The 18,749-nt window shown below is 32.0% G+C and overlaps 1 protein-coding gene across 3 annotated transcripts in view; it reads right to left on the bottom strand.

The window, feature by feature from the left end:
- Positions 1–18,749, bottom strand: part of LOC118184298 (protein O-mannosyl-transferase TMTC2-like) — a 797,990-nt gene that overhangs the window by 20,419 nt on the left and 758,822 nt on the right. For all 3 annotated transcript variants that reach the window (XM_085807157.1, XM_085807158.1, XM_085807159.1), the window contains 3 exons: positions 17,426–17,507; positions 12,798–12,912; positions 651–714 (listed from right to left, as the gene is read on the bottom strand). In XM_085807157.1, the coding sequence (XP_085663283.1) occupies positions 651–714; positions 12,798–12,912; positions 17,426–17,507 (261 nt within the window). The remainder of the gene's footprint in view (positions 1–650; positions 715–12,797; positions 12,913–17,425; positions 17,508–18,749) is intronic.

Here is an 18,749-nt window from a genome sequence, read left to right as displayed (position 1 = left end):
AAATAGCATCATCATTGAAATGGTGGGATTGCATATGAACTTCTCCTATTCTTTTGAGCAGTATCACCTTCCTTAAGTATGGGTAACCCAGTTCTGTTTGATATTTTTAAAAAAAACTGATATATTCTTATGATATCTTTGCACTGTTGTCCACGAAACCTACGAACATTTGTCTCCTTGGCGACAAAGAATCCCAGATTTCTGGTTGCAATAATTTGCTTGTGGTTAAATATGTACAAGTGACGTGCACAATCCATGTTTACGAAATCTACACACAAGCAAATTTCTAATTGAATCGTAACTTTTACGCGTACGGCTTCAGTGAATTATGTACGGATGCCATACATCCTTCCTCTGAAGGAACGGAAGCAGTCAGAAACTTAATGGCATACTTAATATTTTGGCACTTCTGTTTAAAGCTCACCCAAAATTGCCCTTAACGTGGACTAAAATAGTAACAAAATATCAATGGAAAAACATTATTTTAATGCTCCAGATATCGAAAGACGGTAGCATATTTTATTAATTAATTCGAATAGGTTAACATTAAACTATTAAATCGTAAAATTAAGTTTCCTCATAATGCAATTTTCTCTGCTTTTTAATAATTATCGATGTAATAAAAGAGGTTTAAAAAAATTTTAACTTACATTTGGCCGAAGTTTCACTGCCATGTGGTAATAGGTTTCTGCCTCTGTATTTCGACCGGCCTGCCTGCAATCAAATATAAGGAACATCATTAATTTGTTGATTTGTAACATATAAGTAACCCCATTTTTTAGAAATGCATTTTAAGATGACATATTGTTTAAAGGATTTGTCCTCTACAACGTGGGAGAGAAAAATATTAATTTCAGTTTCGTAATAATGTTTTGGTCGTCGTTTATTGTTATCACGTTTAGAAAACAGAACTCCAGTAAAGATACTCCTGTTTAATTTTTTTCTATAAATATGAGGTCCAAAAGTTGAGTTTGAATAACATGTAAATCTGCTTACACAAATAGTTATTATGCAGTCACTGGTTTTTCAGAAAAATGCCAACAGACATTTTAGGTGTTAATACAGGATACTTTTCCTGAAGATAAAATGCTTCTAGTAAGTTTTGCTGACTATCATAAATTCTAACCTTGTAATGAAGCGCAGAATTTAAGCAAAATGCAGAAAAATAAACAAAAATAAAAAGTAAAGCTACCAAAAGCTTAGCACAGTAGTCAAAATTCACAAAGAACACAAAAAATGAAGGTAACGTCATTTTTGACGGTTATTTGTTGGATTTTAAGTGCATTTTTTATGGTATACACATTGTGCAAAGATGCTGAATAAAGAGTGAGAGAGTAAAAAATTGGAAATAGTCACTGACAGAAAGATAAACATTACACCCTAATAAAGTAAACATAATGATAATGGAGTTCTTAAGGTAACACACATAACACAATGGCTCCGTTGTTCACCGTTGAAAAACTCTGCAGCGAGTTGAAAAACATAAATTGTTTTTTTATAACCGGTATGCCTTTCTGTTGTGAAAATGTCCTAATCAAACTTCTGTTGCAAATCAAAAATCAAGTTCGAAGTAATGGTTCCAAGAAGTATTCCAACGGATTAATATGGGATGTTTTGCTAGCCATACTAGTTCAAATTCCGCGTGCGCTTCTTATGAAGCAAAAGCTCTCTGGGAATGTATTACTTTGTTTGTAAAGCTATGAACTATCACAGTATTTTTTTCAAAAATGAAGCATTTAATTCATTTTCTTTTCACCTTGTAACACGGATTGAGCGGCTGATCGGCTAAAGATGACATTTTTTTTGTTTGTTATTTCAATAAAATGATTTTAAAAATAGAAAATTGTATCGAGTTACTTTCGATCACGCAGATTTCAAGAAATATGCTACAATGAAAGTCAAACATTTCTCTAAAAAATTTCTCTAAAAACAGATTTACACTTTTCATCGAGGTAATGGGAGGAAAGCTTAGGCCCGCTTGTAGGAAGTTTCATTTCTCTCTCAATGTAAATAATTTCACTTTTCTATACAGTTAATCTTTTGAGGCGTCTCTCTGTAAAGTTTTATTATCACCGTCTTGCAACGTTATGGATAGTCTTCTAAGAATCTAAGAAGTTAGTCTTCTGAGAGCGATTCCCAACCCTCTCCAAAACTACACCGATATCAAAGAATAGAAACAGTCATATGGTAGACATTCTTAGACATCATTTGAGAGGGACCACCTCCTGACTCTTCTGTTATTAGTAAAGACAATATGCAGCGCGAAATTTGTTAAATCAGCAAATATTGCTTAACCTCCAATGTTTCTGAAAACGTTCTTTGGTAACAAGTCATCCCTGAGCTCGAAATAAAATTTTAGATTGAATTATATAATTATCTCCTCCTATAATAGAAACATCTATGAACCATAACTTTACAAAACTCTGTTGATTGATTCATATTGTTCGATATGATGACTTTTAATGAATATGTAAAGGGCCATTTAACAGTTTTATTGAATATCCATCTGTATCTTTTTGTACTATATTCTAATAATTTTTTTTAAATTTGTCTATTATTTTGCAATCGTTTCGAATTTGCCTCTTTTATTTGAAGCTACAATTTTTGTACTGCTTACTCGGCTTGTAGGGTTTGGATTGATAAAGACACAAGTTGCTTTGATCGTTTTTCTAAAGTTTATAAAGTTTTAAACATTAATTTGTGCTCTTGTCAATTTAGAAACAGGCTATTTTATTTATTTGTCATTTTGCTGCAGGAACTCCCTGATGATGACGCAGCGAAAGATATAAATATATTTTTTCATTTTTGTTTTTAGCATGTTTTGCCTCCCTTTTCCTTAAAGTTTGCCACTGTACTGCGATTTTTGTTTTCATGTGGTTTATTCGGAATTGAATATGAGATGGATTTTAAACGCAATTGTGACCATCAATTCTGTTATATGTTAGAAAATGATACAAGATAAAAGAAATGAAAATGCTACGATTGTTTTCCTAAATATTTTAATGCTTTTTAACAAATTTCACGAGGAAAATAATGTAGGTACTGTTTTGTTCTGTTCGAAAGATATGTTTAAATGCTACACAACGTATAGTATATTATATTAAATTGTAAATATTGGCCGCTTTGTGTACTAAATTGAATGCAGCATACATATAATTACTACATGTCTCTTCTGTGTGGAGAGACACGTATTTGAGAGTGTCAAGTAAATGTAATTAGTGATCAGACAACAGTAAAATTTTCAAACTGTCACATTGTATGATGTTTTAGTTGGTATAAAACATAGTACAAATAACACTTCGGTTAAGTCTTTATTGCTGTCCTTGAAAGCAGCTCTAAATTAACAGATTTGCATTGAAATTTGCTTTAAAATATTGTTCAGGTCTGTATAAAACATAGAAATGCGTTTTTTATGTTGCTAATTCACAAATTTCTATAAATGAAAAATATGGGATAAAATAACTGAGTGCAAGGAAAACTTTTTTCACACCTTCTTCGTAGAAACTTAAAGATAAATGTATTGGTAGCTTTCTTTTCAGCTGAACTTAGATGAAAGCTACTTAAGAGTTCCAACTTCATCTGAGTTATGGACAACTACTTACACTAGCTCATTCTCTCGAGCATGAATGAACCGTACAACTGGTAAATAAATTAATCTTATTCATTGCAGCGAATGTATTCAAAAGAAACTCAAAATTCTAATTTAGGAGAGAAATGAGATGGCCATAAAAAAGGTGAAAGAAAGTTCTCAAAAAGATCTTTTCAGAACGTCGAAAAAATTGGCAATAATCTGAAATAAATGCATTGAACCATAAAGCGTTGTTTGAGAGCTTTATCGATAAAATTCCCTCTAATCTAAAGCTTGGAAATATCTTTCTAAAGCTGAAATCTCTCTTTTTCGTTTTACAACAAAATGACAAAGTTAAATTTAAACTGCTCTTTTATTTCAGGTACCAATCGTATTGGAGTTTAGTGTAATGAACTCTTGCGAAGTAACGTAATACACCAAATCGCTGGATTGAATTTGCATTCGATTCAATCATCTTAGACTTTTATTCCAAATCCTAAGGTTTGGAAAGCATTCGTTACGCGGTATGTTCTTTGCAATGCAAGGTGCATTAAATTTTCGTTCTTTCAATGCACTGATCTCGTATTACAACTCAATTTGATTTTATAGCAATTTCATGCCAGCGCATTGAAGAATGAGGGGAAAGGACAGCAAAATAAGAGACTGAATTCTCATTCTGGGCAACTAAAATGAAACCTTCAGTCATTTTCTGGACCGTTTCTGGAAGATAAAATTGCGAGGCAAATAGATTGCATTCCGCTGTTACGTAGATGAAACTTTCATACTGCAAAATTAACGGAATATTGCAAAAGATATTAATTACTGTCCCAAACTTTCATTAATACGGCCATCTCCTTTATGCCCTAAATTAGAACTCATTCTAATGATTATATGTTTATTTTACAGCAACATCTTAGTACAGTCTGTCGTTATTTTATTATTATTCGTATTCTTAGAGGGATCTAATAAATGTATTTCTGATAAAACTACAGCTAAATTTTTTTATTTATAGCTAAACTTATATACATAAAATATCCTATAACTTAAATATTATTTGCTACTTAAAAATACGAAGAATGTGTGAAAGCTGAATATTTTATTCATTTTTGATAGTTCTATGTTTTATGCCATTAAATGAAAATTAAAAGAGTGAGACTTCATCATACTTCATCTTCAGGTAAGCCGCCCAGAACTTATAAAAGTCTACATGCAAGACTAAATAACCTAGCTATAGGGAAGACTTTAATTTATGTAACGCTATGTTCATTAATCTATAACCTCATAGTTTGAATGAATTAAATTCTTGTAATAATTTCTCAAATATGAGCACGCCGAAACATTTGAACCTTTAATTATTATCATTATTACAAATTTAACACCGAACAGCACATCGGAAAACTAAATATCAGTCTGTGGATTAAAAATCATAGCCGAAAGTTTTAAAACTAATTTTCTTATTAACATAAATCTCCCGGATTCATTCAGCTAAAAACGCTTTTTTTTTCAACCTTAATTTGCAACACACCTTGTAAAGTTCCAAATTTGAAATTATCTTCTAAATTGTACGAATAGAGAAAGTGTAGTTCAGACCAGCGTGTTCTTAACTCTGTTCTGGGGAACACTGATGTTCAGCAAACAGGCATTAAGTGCTCCTCGAAAAATGATAAAGGTGAAGTTAGAAGAATATCGAAATATTGTCTGAAGTCAGATTCCGCTTGTTATGTCAGGATCAATTTTCTAACTGTAAAAAGCTTTTAAATTTCACCTGAAATTTAACTCTCTGTTTTGTTAGCTAAGATTAAAAGTCTTACAACTGCTGGCCTATTTTACATACTTCCCAGCACTGGTCACGACACACTTTTGACATCATTTCACATTTTATTTTATTCATATTATATGAATTTCACATAATACTTTACTTTCTTTCGCGACAGGATATTTGTGCGAAGCAAGTTCTTCACACTTCTCTGCAAGAAAATCCAGCTACAGAAATTGACTTGATACCGCATATGATATAAGATTTCAGCTTTCTAATTTTATGCTCGACATTAACCGTATTTGCAGTTCGAAGACGCAAACACATAGAAGTCATGAAACCTAATATGTTTTAACTTTTCTTTACATTATTTATTTCATTTAGTTTGTTTATAACGTCGTGTTTGCTTAGCTATCATAAAATGTACGCGCCGCTGAAGACTGTGGTAAATTATCACCCCGTCCTTTAAAGTACTATAGAGTCGGAAGAAGGGTGCAAAGAACCCTGGATTAACTTGAATAAAGTTTAACAGTCGGCATAAACTCAAGCTTACAAAAGCCAATACTTCTGGCTTAAATCAAAAGGTAATGATTAACTTAAAAATTAATGAAATTAAGTACAACCTTAATCTTAATAGTCTTATATTATCGCGCAAGACGGCTCTGACGAGAAGTCTGCGTAAACAAGCCTAATGGCAAGAATAACTCAATGCCTCAGAATTCTAATCCCTAGAGAATCAAAAGTTAGCAACGTGGCTTTCAAGCAGGCAAACCACGCTCTGAATTCAGCCTCCAAAATCTTCTTTAAATACTTCCTTTCTTCTACCTAATTTGAACATCGTGCGTGCTGGAAATTTGTATTTTGACATGGAAATGAAATTTGAATAGAAAGGAAAGGTACGTAAGATAACTCCGCAATTTTAATGTGACTTCTTTACAAAATCAGAAATTGGAAAAGTTTGATATAAAAATGTTTTTAAATGCTAGAATAAATGTTTATTTTGTTTATCTAATATACCTGCGTTATCACTTTTTATAATAAAAAAACACAAATTTGCCTTAATGTTCTTAAAAAAATTTAGAACTCAAAACGTGTTCCGTGAAGTTTGCGAAACACTAGTTTAGAATAAGATTTATCCTTCGGTTCCATCATCCTATTAGTCATCATGATGTCATCAGTCTTATGACACAATATAACGTCATCAGTCTTATGATACGATAAGAACATGAAAACAAAAATGGCTTAAAATTTTTTTTATCAGCTCTGTTCAGCATTATATAGCTTTCGATTATTAACGAAGCGACACTATTTTTGCTGCATCATAAGTCAAACCTTTGATACACGCTTTGAGATCTGGGGAATTTTTTTTCATACTCGCAACAATATTCTTGTACTCTTCTAACGGGAAACACAATTCATTAATTATTTTATTTTTCATTCATTCGAAATGTTGAGAGACTGGATTTTATTACAAAGCTTATAAGTCTTTTATGTATAGTAGAGAGCACCTTGAAAATTTGCCAAAAATATCGGGACAGCAAAATCAAATATTTCAAACATACTTCTAATGACGGGGGTTCATTTACAATTATTGGAGCAACAATCATTAATTTGTCTTTTCAAATATTAATTTTGATTTGCCCTTAAAATATTTTTAAATGGGTTGTAGTTATGTGTGCTCATATTTTAATCTATGACATTTAAATTACACTTTATTGCCTCAGTTTTAGGAAAATTAATAAATTTTCCTCAATTTCAATTACAGAATAATCAGTAAATCGTTTTGAAGAAACCTTTTTAGGAAATCCAGAACTATTTTACAGATTTAAAATATTAGCATTAATTTACATGTGAAAGCGAAAATAAGTTATTCCTTTTTACTTGTAGCAGTATAACTAACTAGCACACTGAGAAAAGGGTACAGAAATTGAAAAGCAAATAAATCTACTGTTCAATCTGACTCACTTATATTCGACTGGGATTGAAATACTGCTCTGATAACTGCGAGAAATAAACGGTAGCTGTATATTTCACTTTCAGTTCGATTGAAAAATCATACACAAAAAGGAAATAAAATAATACCTCAATGGATAGGTAGCATAAAAGCACACTGTGAGTTAGTGCCGTAATGACATTTTATTGCACATTGCAAATGAAACCGCATTAAGCAATTTCATTGATACCTATCAAATGAACAATATTTGTACTACACTGGTGAAATGAGAAGCCGAAACCTTGTTGAATATTCAAAGTGGGCATCTTAACGCCTTTACGAATTAAAATTGCATCTCACTTCACTGATTGGATATGCTCACTTTATTGAGTGGGATCACTAAAAGTGAAATGAAATCTTGTCAGGTATATCCACATACTGGGAAGAAGAATGTTTCTTTGATCTGGTAAAATGTTTAAAAGCCGGATTTAAGACAAGCAGCATTATCATTACACGTGATTCAATAAATAGATGTATGTTTCCAAATATGATAGAAGAGTGCAAATTACTCAATTTTCGAAGCTCAGTACGGCTGAGAACTTTTAGACAAAGTCAAAATAGAAAATTACCAAAAAATTCAAATAATAAGGAATGTTAATTAATGCTGTAGTTCATCTGACATCAATTACAGATTTCGAATTGCTAGTGAGTAATAATTCCAGGGATTGTGATTCAGTAACCGGAAACAAAAATTCTCTAATTCAATATTGATTGTATGCATGTCTTTAAAATACATAAAGTTCATATCGTTGATGGTGTCCGAACGCATAAAAAAATTAACAAAAAGCATTAATATACGCCATTTAGAAATTCAGGCAGTGTGGATTAAAGAAGGAAAAGTCATTTCCATCTTTAATCTCTCTGTATATATATGTCATAATTCCAGATACATAGAAGAAAAATCAGCTTGCAGTCGTCGTGGCTGAGGGTGAAGACTTACAGATAAAGATAACAAAACATGACCTTATATAAAATCATCTCAATAGATATTTATCCAATCATAATGAAATCTGAGATGTTTCTATGATTCAGTCATAATGAAATATGATAAATTGCCATGTACATTGATTTTTAAAATTCAAACACAGGCATTTTAGACGGGGAAGCAAAGCGAGGAGCTATTAGCAATGTAGAAGGTAGCAGAACTGACGTAATTAGCTGCCAGGGTTATTTATACCAAGTTTGATGTAAAGTACAGCAAATCTATAATTCGTTGCTTAGTAGCGTTACATAACGAAAAATATCTAATTTGGGATAACAGATGAATTTAGGGGGAGAGCACCAAATTTATAATGTTAATTTTGAGGTCGCCAATTATTGTTTAAAGCAGCTATCCTATTTTATTATATCTTATATATATGTGTGTATGTATGTATGTATAATGTGGTATGTATGTATACACATATATTCGGAAATATATTTACAAGGTTTATGGGATAGTGTGTGGCATGACTACCATAACAAAATCATTAATAGTTAGTTTAAAACACTGCCTGGCTTCACATATAAAACGTATCGCACCCAAATCGTAGAAATATAGTGCATTACATGACTTTTGGCGATTGCACAAACACATTGCATATTTTAATTCAAGAAGTTTCAAAACTAAGAGACAAACAATTTTTCAGAACTAATCTGTATTCTATCGTAGTGTTTCAACTATAAAATCTGAAAATAAGATCTTATTTCGCTGAGAGAAGTCTTTTAACTTACACTTAAAGTATGCGTTTTACGCAGTTTGATAGCAAACTCACTACGCGGAAAAAACATCAATGCTGAACTTTCCGTTATGCATCTCATTTATAATTCCATGTAATTAATGTCGAAGCAACTCCTCGACAACATGCAAATGTATTTATCAGAAGGATGAAGATACATATCTATATGATTTTATTATTACTATTTTATTTATGAAGATGAAGAATTTATTATTACTATTTTATTTATTATTATTACTATTTTGTTATTACTAATTTATTTATTATTATTACTATTTTGTTATTACTAATTTATTTATTATTATTACTATTTTGTTATTACTAATTTATTTATTATTATTACTATTTTGTTATTACTATTTTATTTATTATTATTACTATTTTGTTATTACTAATTTATTTATTATTATTACTATTTTGTTATTACTATTTTATTTATTATTATTACTATTTTATACTATTTTATTATTTTTTTATTTATGACATGAAGATACATATCTACATGACTTATCCAAATTACTGTACTGTACACAGTACAGTAATTTGCTGCGTTTGAACTCACAAGACTGTTAAGATGGTGATGAGTTTTGTTTTCTCTTTAGTAATCTTTTACATGATTTAATTGATGATTTTTGAGCAGTTACTAGTAAATAAATAATCACACGTGAAACGTACTTATGTTTCTGATTGGCACTGCAGTAGCAGGAGGTTAAGAAAGATTAATTTTTATCATTACTTATATTTTGGGTTATTGCATCAACATAACACAATGCATTGGTCTCTGTTTAGGAATACATTTTTGTTAGCCACGTGTAATTTTTATAACTTGGACCTTTTTAATAATATTTTAGTACCGTGCCATTTTGGTATCTTAACAAGATAACAATGTGCTTTCACTATGAATAACGCCTTGAAGCTTTTACAGAGTACTAGGTGGGGATTGCAGTGATACAAGTCAGCGTCTCACACATGTTTTACAGGACTGAAATCCGGAGAATATGTGGGTTACTCATTCCTCTGGATTCCTACGTCCTCATGTTAATCGAACCTGATAATTTTAGTCTTAATAGCGTTGTGGTTTTCAGCTTTAGAAAATTTATAAAAACTATCTAAATTTATGAGCAACAGAAAACGGCGTAACGAGTAAATATTCAAGACTATAGTTTTAAAGCTTAACAGAAACTTCCTCTTCAGTTGGGGGCGTGAAAATGAGGGAAAAACATGTACCTTCAGAAGTAAATTTAATTATGGTTCAGAATTCAAAACAATAATTACCGCAAGACTGAAGGATTAACCAAGGAAAAACCTTTCAGCTTTATTCTTCCTGGCATTTATATCAACCAGAATGAATTCAAATTTTAGTTGAATGCAGCTGGGATGATGATACATTTGTTCTGTTTGATGGTAATAAAGAAGATTTAGCAGAAGTTCTTTCAGTCATAAATTCAACGGCTTCTGTCTTTCAGTTTACTTTTAACCTCGAGATATCTAATGTCTTCTGTTCGCCTATTTCCTGGTCCCACGCCATGAAGCTAACTTCAGCACTACTGTGCATCATAAAACTTCGTCGTTTGCTTCCCATCGCACTTCATATCTTCTCATTCTACAAAAATGTGTTTATCATTTTGTTTCCCTCGCACTCTGTTCTTCCAAATCAGCTCTGTTCAAGAACTCAATTGTTTAAGAGCGGTTGTAATTGATAGAGGCTTCACTTCATATAAACGATGAGGTTGTCAAAATAAAGGATGTGATGTCTGAACACAAGAAAAAAACACTTTTTTATTTTGAATGATTATAAGAAATCAGTGGCTACTGCATTCTTTCCATCAATTGGCAAATAAATAAAACCGATACTTAAAACCGCTTCACCGTTCCCCTCGAGAGAGACTCTTCGATTTGAAAAAGTCTCAAAAATCGACTAGTCTATCTCGGGGAAAACTGTGAAGTAGTTAAATGCCTTTTTCCAGATATTAACTCCTGGAAGTAACTGTAGTATTCTTTTCCGGTGTGCCATAATATACATTGGTCAAATAAGAAAAATCTTGAAATTTCGCTCTAAAAGACACGCGAATTAGATTTAGAAATAAGAAACTCATCTTCTAGTGAACACCATTGCTGCCAAAAATAACATTTCCATTTACTTTGCAACGAAAATTATTCCAAAAAGGCCCCCCGTTGATGAATTAGGTTCCTTGGAGGTGACTTATACCCAGAAAATTATTTCGGTTCTGGTTAGTGATTTAAATTCTAATCCCGTTCAGGATTTCCAGAATTTGCATCTTTGTTGTTTTTCTTTCACTTCTCGGTCAACAAATGGCGCCAGTGGCTTCGTTTTTAACCTTTACCTAGAACTTTCTCGAATTTTTCAATGTTATTCTCGATGAGACCTGAGATTCTTTTTCGCAGCTGAGAGGGAAGTTCTATTTAATCTTCTAAAATATAGTTTAGCAAAATTATTTACGTAACGCCGATTCATGTTGATTATTATTAGTTCCTTTAGCATTTACTTCCAGGAGGAATATTCCATGTTGATGATTTACAAAATAGTTACTAACACTACTTTTTTATGAGCTACAGCAATCGTTTTGTAACTGTGTCATTCATTTTCTCACTATATTGTTTCTCTTTTTCCAGAAGCAAGTAAATCTGTAACTTGGACTTCAACGTTCCAAACTATAACCAAGTCCTAAAAATTACGAATTGCATTTTTTAAAATTAATTTTGATACCGCTTTGAAGTATGGATATAGATGTCCTATTCATATTGCCATTTTGCAATTTGGCATGCAGGTTTTACACAGGAAGCCGTGTCCGTAAATCAAATCGCGGAATGCTACAGCAACATGATCGACAAGCAAAGAAGCGGCGTTAACATGATGATAACAAACCTTAACGATACATATGAAAAAAAAGATCATTTTTACAGAAAATGCTCAAAATTCTTTCTTTTCACAGCAACGCATGCTTCACAACTTCGAAGCATGGATCCGTTCAAATTGGCCACGTGTGTTATGGACACGTGCATTCAGTTTCACAATCATGTCAACGAGACAGATGTCAGATATTACGGGTATCTCGTATACCAGGAATTCCATGTATCCCCACGAGATTAAATCCATGGGGGTGAAGAGATGTACGATACTGCACAAGAGATGTATGATTTGATAGATATTCTTTTGGGAAGCGCTCTCGTTACATGCTTCTCTCGGCTCCTCCGTTTCCATCCACGGCACCTAAATGTAATGCATATCAGCCAATGTTTCGTTCCTGAGTCAATGCATCCCTTTTCTGTGGCGTCTTCTCCCAAAATAATCCCCGCTTTCCCCCTCTCTCCAATACTCCTACGAACATCGCCCTCTAGCCGTAGCTGGTAATGGTTTTGGACACAACTTCCTACATAAAACTTGTTCATCATGGTCTGACAGACTAACGCGTAAAGTTCATGTATGAACTTTTTGGACACCCTTCATATGTCAGCTTTAGCAAGCAACTTATTAATATGAATAATAAGACGCACTGTTACACCTCATTAGATACCATTTTACAAATGCCACTTGCGTCGTAAAAAATAACCGTTTAGCTGGTTTGATTATATCAAAGCTCTTTCTCTTCTTTTATATCACTTTTGCTTTAATCCCGCTCGATAGTCTTCTAGTATTTATAGAGAAATTTCAAATCCCTACTATAGTTGAAAGACTAAAATACATAAATGTTTAAATCATAACTATAAAGCATTATAATGGTAGTTATCGTATTAACATACCTGAGGGTATTTGCTGCATTGAATATAATTTCATATTCATCTGCTGCGAGTTCAGCAGCCCTTACATAGATATCCGCAGCTTCATTGTGTCTCTCACACTCAGATAGAAATTGACCTAAAAATTAATAATATTAAAATTAATTTCTAAATACTTGTTACAGCTTCATATACATAAGAACGCATAATACACTAGTGTGCAAAATTAAGACAGTTTGCAAATTAGGTCACATTTTATGATACGTATTGAACCAGAGTTGCTTTTACTCCGCCGAAGAATTATTCAAGAATTACACAACTGCTCAGAGTCGAATATGTAACAGAAAGCGTGCGTATCTGCTGAGCTGTGATTGTGGGGGGAGGGCATATCAGCGCATGGTACGTTTTCGGAGATTTACGTGTTCGTACTCTTCACTACATTTGTTGTGTTCTTTGCAAGAGTTGGGTCAATTTTATAAGGTGCCAGGTTAAATGAGTAGCCACAAATGTATGGATGACGGAATGAGATGCAGAACTGTCGGTAGACTGGAAGCAAGCCATTCATAAAAGCAGGGTGGGTATAAAGGCCAGTGTAACGCCCAGTGTCATCTGCAATTTGTGGAAATGCATCAATAGCAAGAAGACCTGGAGAATAGGTTGACCAAGATCAACAACGACGAATGAGGATCGTTATTAACACGTTCAGCGCTGCGACAGTTTCATAGTTCTCATGTGAGTTGTATACTGCCACTGGAACCCGAGTTTCACATTCTGTAGTTGCACGAAGACTTCATGAGAGGGGTTGTATGACAGAAGACCCGTTCTTTGTGTCCCACTCACTGCAGCACTCAAGAGAGCGAGGCGAGTTCAGCATGGTGCAGAAAGCGTGCGCCTTGGTCCAGAGCACTGTGCGTTTAAAAGCACTGTTAGAGCACTGTGCGTTTTAAAAATGAGTCGAAACTCAGCCTGACTTCTTTCCTGACTTCTATGAAGTACAGAGAGAATTTAGTGTCCTATGTTCGCCTTTTCAGGGGCGCAGTTGGTCCTGGGTTCCTGTTAATGGAGAACAATGATCGTCCATAGAGAGCTCAGCTGGTGTACGATTATCTGGAATGTGAGAATATTCGCTGCATTCATTGGCTAGCCAGATCTCCTGACGTTAACCAAATAGAGCACTTATTCTCAACCCTTTGACTGACGAGTACTATCTAAACAAAAACTGAAAACCTTTAGTACCACCACCACTCTTGAACAAAGCTGAGATTTCACAAATTTACGAGTGTTAGAGAAAAAACTCAGTCAGTATGTTGGGTTTTAATTTTTGAATTTAATAGTTGAAAATACTTTGCTTCTTTGTGTACCACCTATTTTTCTCTTGCGTAGCACCGGAGTTGAGAACTCCTGATATAGAGTATGGCTCAAACGCTCCTGAGATGGCGATTTCATTTTGTCATTCCCCTCAGAGAACTATCCCGGAGTTGAAAACTGCCTTGCCGCAGGAATTGGATCGACTGCCACAGGGACCCCTAAACTACCTCCTTTTCATTATGCCATCACGCTGCGCGTCTTGTCTGGCTATGAGAGGGAATCATACTCCATATCACACTCAATTTTAGTTCGGATATCGCAGTGCGGAGTTTGGACATACTCCGCACTGCGATATCCGAATTACTGACAATCACGCCTATATAAAATCGATTTTGAATGGTACAGCCCTTTGTTATAAATATATATTCATACAAATTTCATTAAAATCTGTATAAATATATATTCATACAAATTTCATTAAAATCTGTATAAATATATATTCATACAAATTTCATTAAAATCTGTATAAATATATATTCATACAAATTTCATTAAAGTCTGTATAAATATATATTCATACAATTTTCATTAAAAATCTGCTCATTAGTTTTTCAAAAATTCGACATAATATGCATATTGTCTTAAAAATGCGCACAAATGTATTTAAATAGCCAGAAATGTGTATGCATGGTAACATTTTACACAAGAAATAAAAAGTCAGCTGCGATGTTCGCACATCTTTTGTACCCCCAACCACCAAAAAAAAAAATTCGAATTCATGGATCAGGTATGAATTTTCTCCGTGTTTTATTTACGCATCCATATGAAATGCGTGCAACACCAAGCGTACACTTTCTTCTAAAGTTATGCGAAATTTCACGTAAAAAGTGTTTAAACTTGAAAGCAGGTTTTCTTCAGATGATATTTTTCATATGCATATTTTTATTTCCTTTGGGCTTGAGCATGATTTAATTTTTTTTTTAGATGTATTTATCTTATCTTAACCAACTAATAGTTTACGTTGCTTTAACTATCTAGCTCCACAACTTGTTTACGTTGCCTCGGGTAGCTAGCTCCAATTTGTTTACTATCTATCATTCATATTTTCAGAGACACTTTCGTTCGGTTGCTTTAACTAATGAGATGCTTTGTTCGTCCCCTTCTCAAAACCATAAAACTTTTAAAACGTGCTTTTACTCACTGCATTGATTGAAATGGTTTCTTTCCAAAACCGCTATCCTACGACAGAAATGTCTGACTAAATAAAGAAAAGATCCGATTTCTCTATAACACGTAATTGTTTTCTCTACTCTGAGAGCTGCTTCTCCTTTGTTTCAAACTTCTTTTTATTATTTTCATTTCATTAATTTACCTGATTTATGTGGTTGTATTTCCTTTGCTTTTATGGTCGAAGATTAAGTGATAATGCAAATAAGTGTCTTTTATGGTTACTACATAGATAAAAATTCCGAACAACGAGAGTAATTAGTACTGTTTTTATAAGAATAAAGGCAATCCAAAGAATCGCATCTTTTAAAATGTTCGGAGTAATGTTAATAATTTCGTTTTGTGCTATTTTTTCTAATATTCAAAACATCACAACACAACTAAAATGGAATGAAAGCACAAAGCATATGTGCTAGATGCAACTCCGCAGCATGGTTACGATGTTAAAAACAATAACCAACGAAACAAACTGTGAAACGTTTCATCATGCGAGGTATGTATCAGAAGTAACGTCGGCTAATCAAGTGTTAGATAACGAAGGACAGAATAAGGGGTAAAACCAGAACTGTTGCATTACTGAAGTAGGCAGCTTGTGCATGGCTTAAGAACCACTTGCTTTAAATTAAAAAAAAAAAAAAAAAAAAAAAAAAAAAAAAAAAAAAAACTCATCTGATGTTTTTATTTTATTTGAATATGATACTGAACTGATAATGAGAAAAATATTGAAAATAAGAGTTTAATTTGCCAATGAATTACTTCTAACCTGACGGACTGGGGAGATAATTTCCATACGTTTTGTTGGACACGGAGAAACTTTCTTGGAATCTAGATATTATTGCGTGCATATATAGACTGAATGCTCACAGCTCCGTTAATAGGTTGATGAAATTTATTTTATCAAATTTGTTTTATAAAAATTTAGTTTTTTAAATATTTTTAATTTAAAAATGATTTTATAAAAATAAATTTAATTTAAAAATGATTTTATAAAAATAAATTTAATTTAAAATAAATTTAAATAAATTTAAATTTAATTTAAAATAAATTTAAATAAATTTAAATTTAATTTAAAATAAATTTAAATAAATTTAAATTAAAATAAATCTTAAAATAAATTTAAATTACTTAAAATTTAATTTAAAATAAATTTAAATTACATAAAATTTAAATTAAAATTTAATTTAAAATAAATTTAAATTAAATAAAATTTATTTAATCAAAATAAACGCTTCAGAGATCAGGAACTTTCCAAAAACTAATCGTACAGCTCTTCACAATATCAAAGAGCACATTATGTATTTACATTTCAAACTACGACGACAAAGAGTTGTCGACTAAGTTAAAGACAACGGAATGCGAAGTGCAGCTAAAGAGCGAAGTTATGCTTGGAACTCACGATGATCTATCAGCTTACAACTGAAAGCAGATGCTTTCGCCGGCGTTTTATAATTTTCATCCAATCGCCGAGATATTTCTAGTACTTTCTGCTTCTTGGAAATTACTGGAATGCAATATAAGGGTCGAATTACGGTTACAACTAACACAGTGATCAATTACATTTTTTCCAATTACAATACTTATCACCGTGATACAGCGACCGGACCAAAATGTCGTCAAATGGTCACGAAGTTTGGCGACTTTGGCGATTTCTCGCCAAATTACCGAGATACTCATTTACTCAATATTAAATGGACTTTCCCTATATTCCTACTTTTCCGGCATAGCTTACCTCTCTAAATGTTTCATGTTACGTTACGCAAAAAAATAAAACAATTTCACATATAATTCACTAAAATGATCTATCTATGTACAAAATTCATAAAAAAATTTTATCTATTAAAAATTGAGAAAATAGTATGACTAAACTCCTTTCGTGTTTATATATGTATATTCTCAGCTATAGTCGAATTATTTTGTTTTAAATACATTCTATATTGCCAAATTTCAGTCATTTTTATGAAATATTGCAATTTTTGTTTTTATTCTATCTTACTGACTTAATATGAATCATTTTGTAATGGAATATTCCAACTTTCTTTTATATTCTATCTTACATACTTGAATAGGAATGATTTTATAACATTATTCGTCTTAAATAAAGGAAATTAATTTCTTACCATAATGCTGGTAGACACTCGAGTCATTTGGAGCAATAGTTTTGGCTTTCAGGAACCACTGTTCCGCCTCTTCGAGACGATCCTAAAAAATTAACGCAATTATTCTCCAGACTGAGGAAAGCGGAATGTAAAATGTACATTGTCTTATTGCTAAGAAATACAGATGCATGAATAAAAATAATTGAAATTTTGCTATATTATTCCATAACACATATTTCGTCAAGTGAATACAGGAATAATAAAATGCAAAGAAAGATTACTCATTAACTGCAATTTAAAAGATGCTTATTCTATTTATTTTGAATGATGCATTTCTGCAGGAGAACTGATGATCACATTGTCATCATTCTGCGTTTTAATAAATAATTAAAATTATTATTAAAACGTCTTTTAAACTCCTGCATTAATTGGTTCTAATAAAATATTCAATGCTCTGTTTTCACATGAAAAAATATTTTATACTTACGTAGCCTTATTTTGTGTTATTACTTACCTTTCCTAGCTAGCTCTTCACTGCCTATGTAAGATCTCAAATACATGTACAGAATGTCTTCATATTAAGTGAAAAAATTCATCATATTCAGTATTTGATTATTTAATGATTTATCTTTAAATAAAATTTTGATTTTCAAGCTCAAAGATGATTAATTAGAAAACGACATCAGTGTGACTCATTTTTAATGAAAGTTGACATCTTAATAACATTCATTTTTTTTTTACTCAGATGTATTTATTAAATGCGTTACTAAATAATATTTTAATAAAGATCTAATTTGTAAAAGCGATTTTAGAAGCTTATTTGCAATTACTAAAACTATTTATTCCTTACAGATACTAATACTCTACATTAATTAACATTTACACTAATGAATATTTTAATTCTCTAAATCAATAAATTAAATTAAACTGCAAATTTCCGTTGATTGCATCAGTTCAGTTCTCAATAACATTAATTCAATAAAGACTTTCTGTCTCCTCAAAGACATGAGCATTATTTATTTTTAACGAAAAGATAAATTACGGAGTTTTTCTTTAATAGTTATTTCACTTGCTACTGAAACAGTCGAATTTCTGTCATTAATGAGATGTTCCATTTTGTAACCGCGGTATGTGACGAAATTTCTTTTCTTCATTAAACTTTAGTCATTTAAATTTATCTAATTCTATTAAAATTTTCAATGGATTTATTATGAATATAGTAGATGTTAGCGTGATCAGTTTTAGAAATCTTTGGTAATAATCGCACTAAATATGATGCAATATTGGCAAATATTAATGCTGAATAAACATGTTTTTCATTTAGAACGATCCAGGAAAATTAAGT

The sequence above is a fragment of the Stegodyphus dumicola genome, chromosome X1, assembly GCF_044657685.1.
Source record: "Stegodyphus dumicola isolate Sdum_Otavi_A_Nest chromosome X1, ASM4465768v1".
NCBI lineage: Eukaryota > Metazoa > Arthropoda > Arachnida > Araneae > Eresidae > Stegodyphus > Stegodyphus dumicola.
This window is presented reverse-complemented; position numbering and strand designations above follow the sequence as displayed.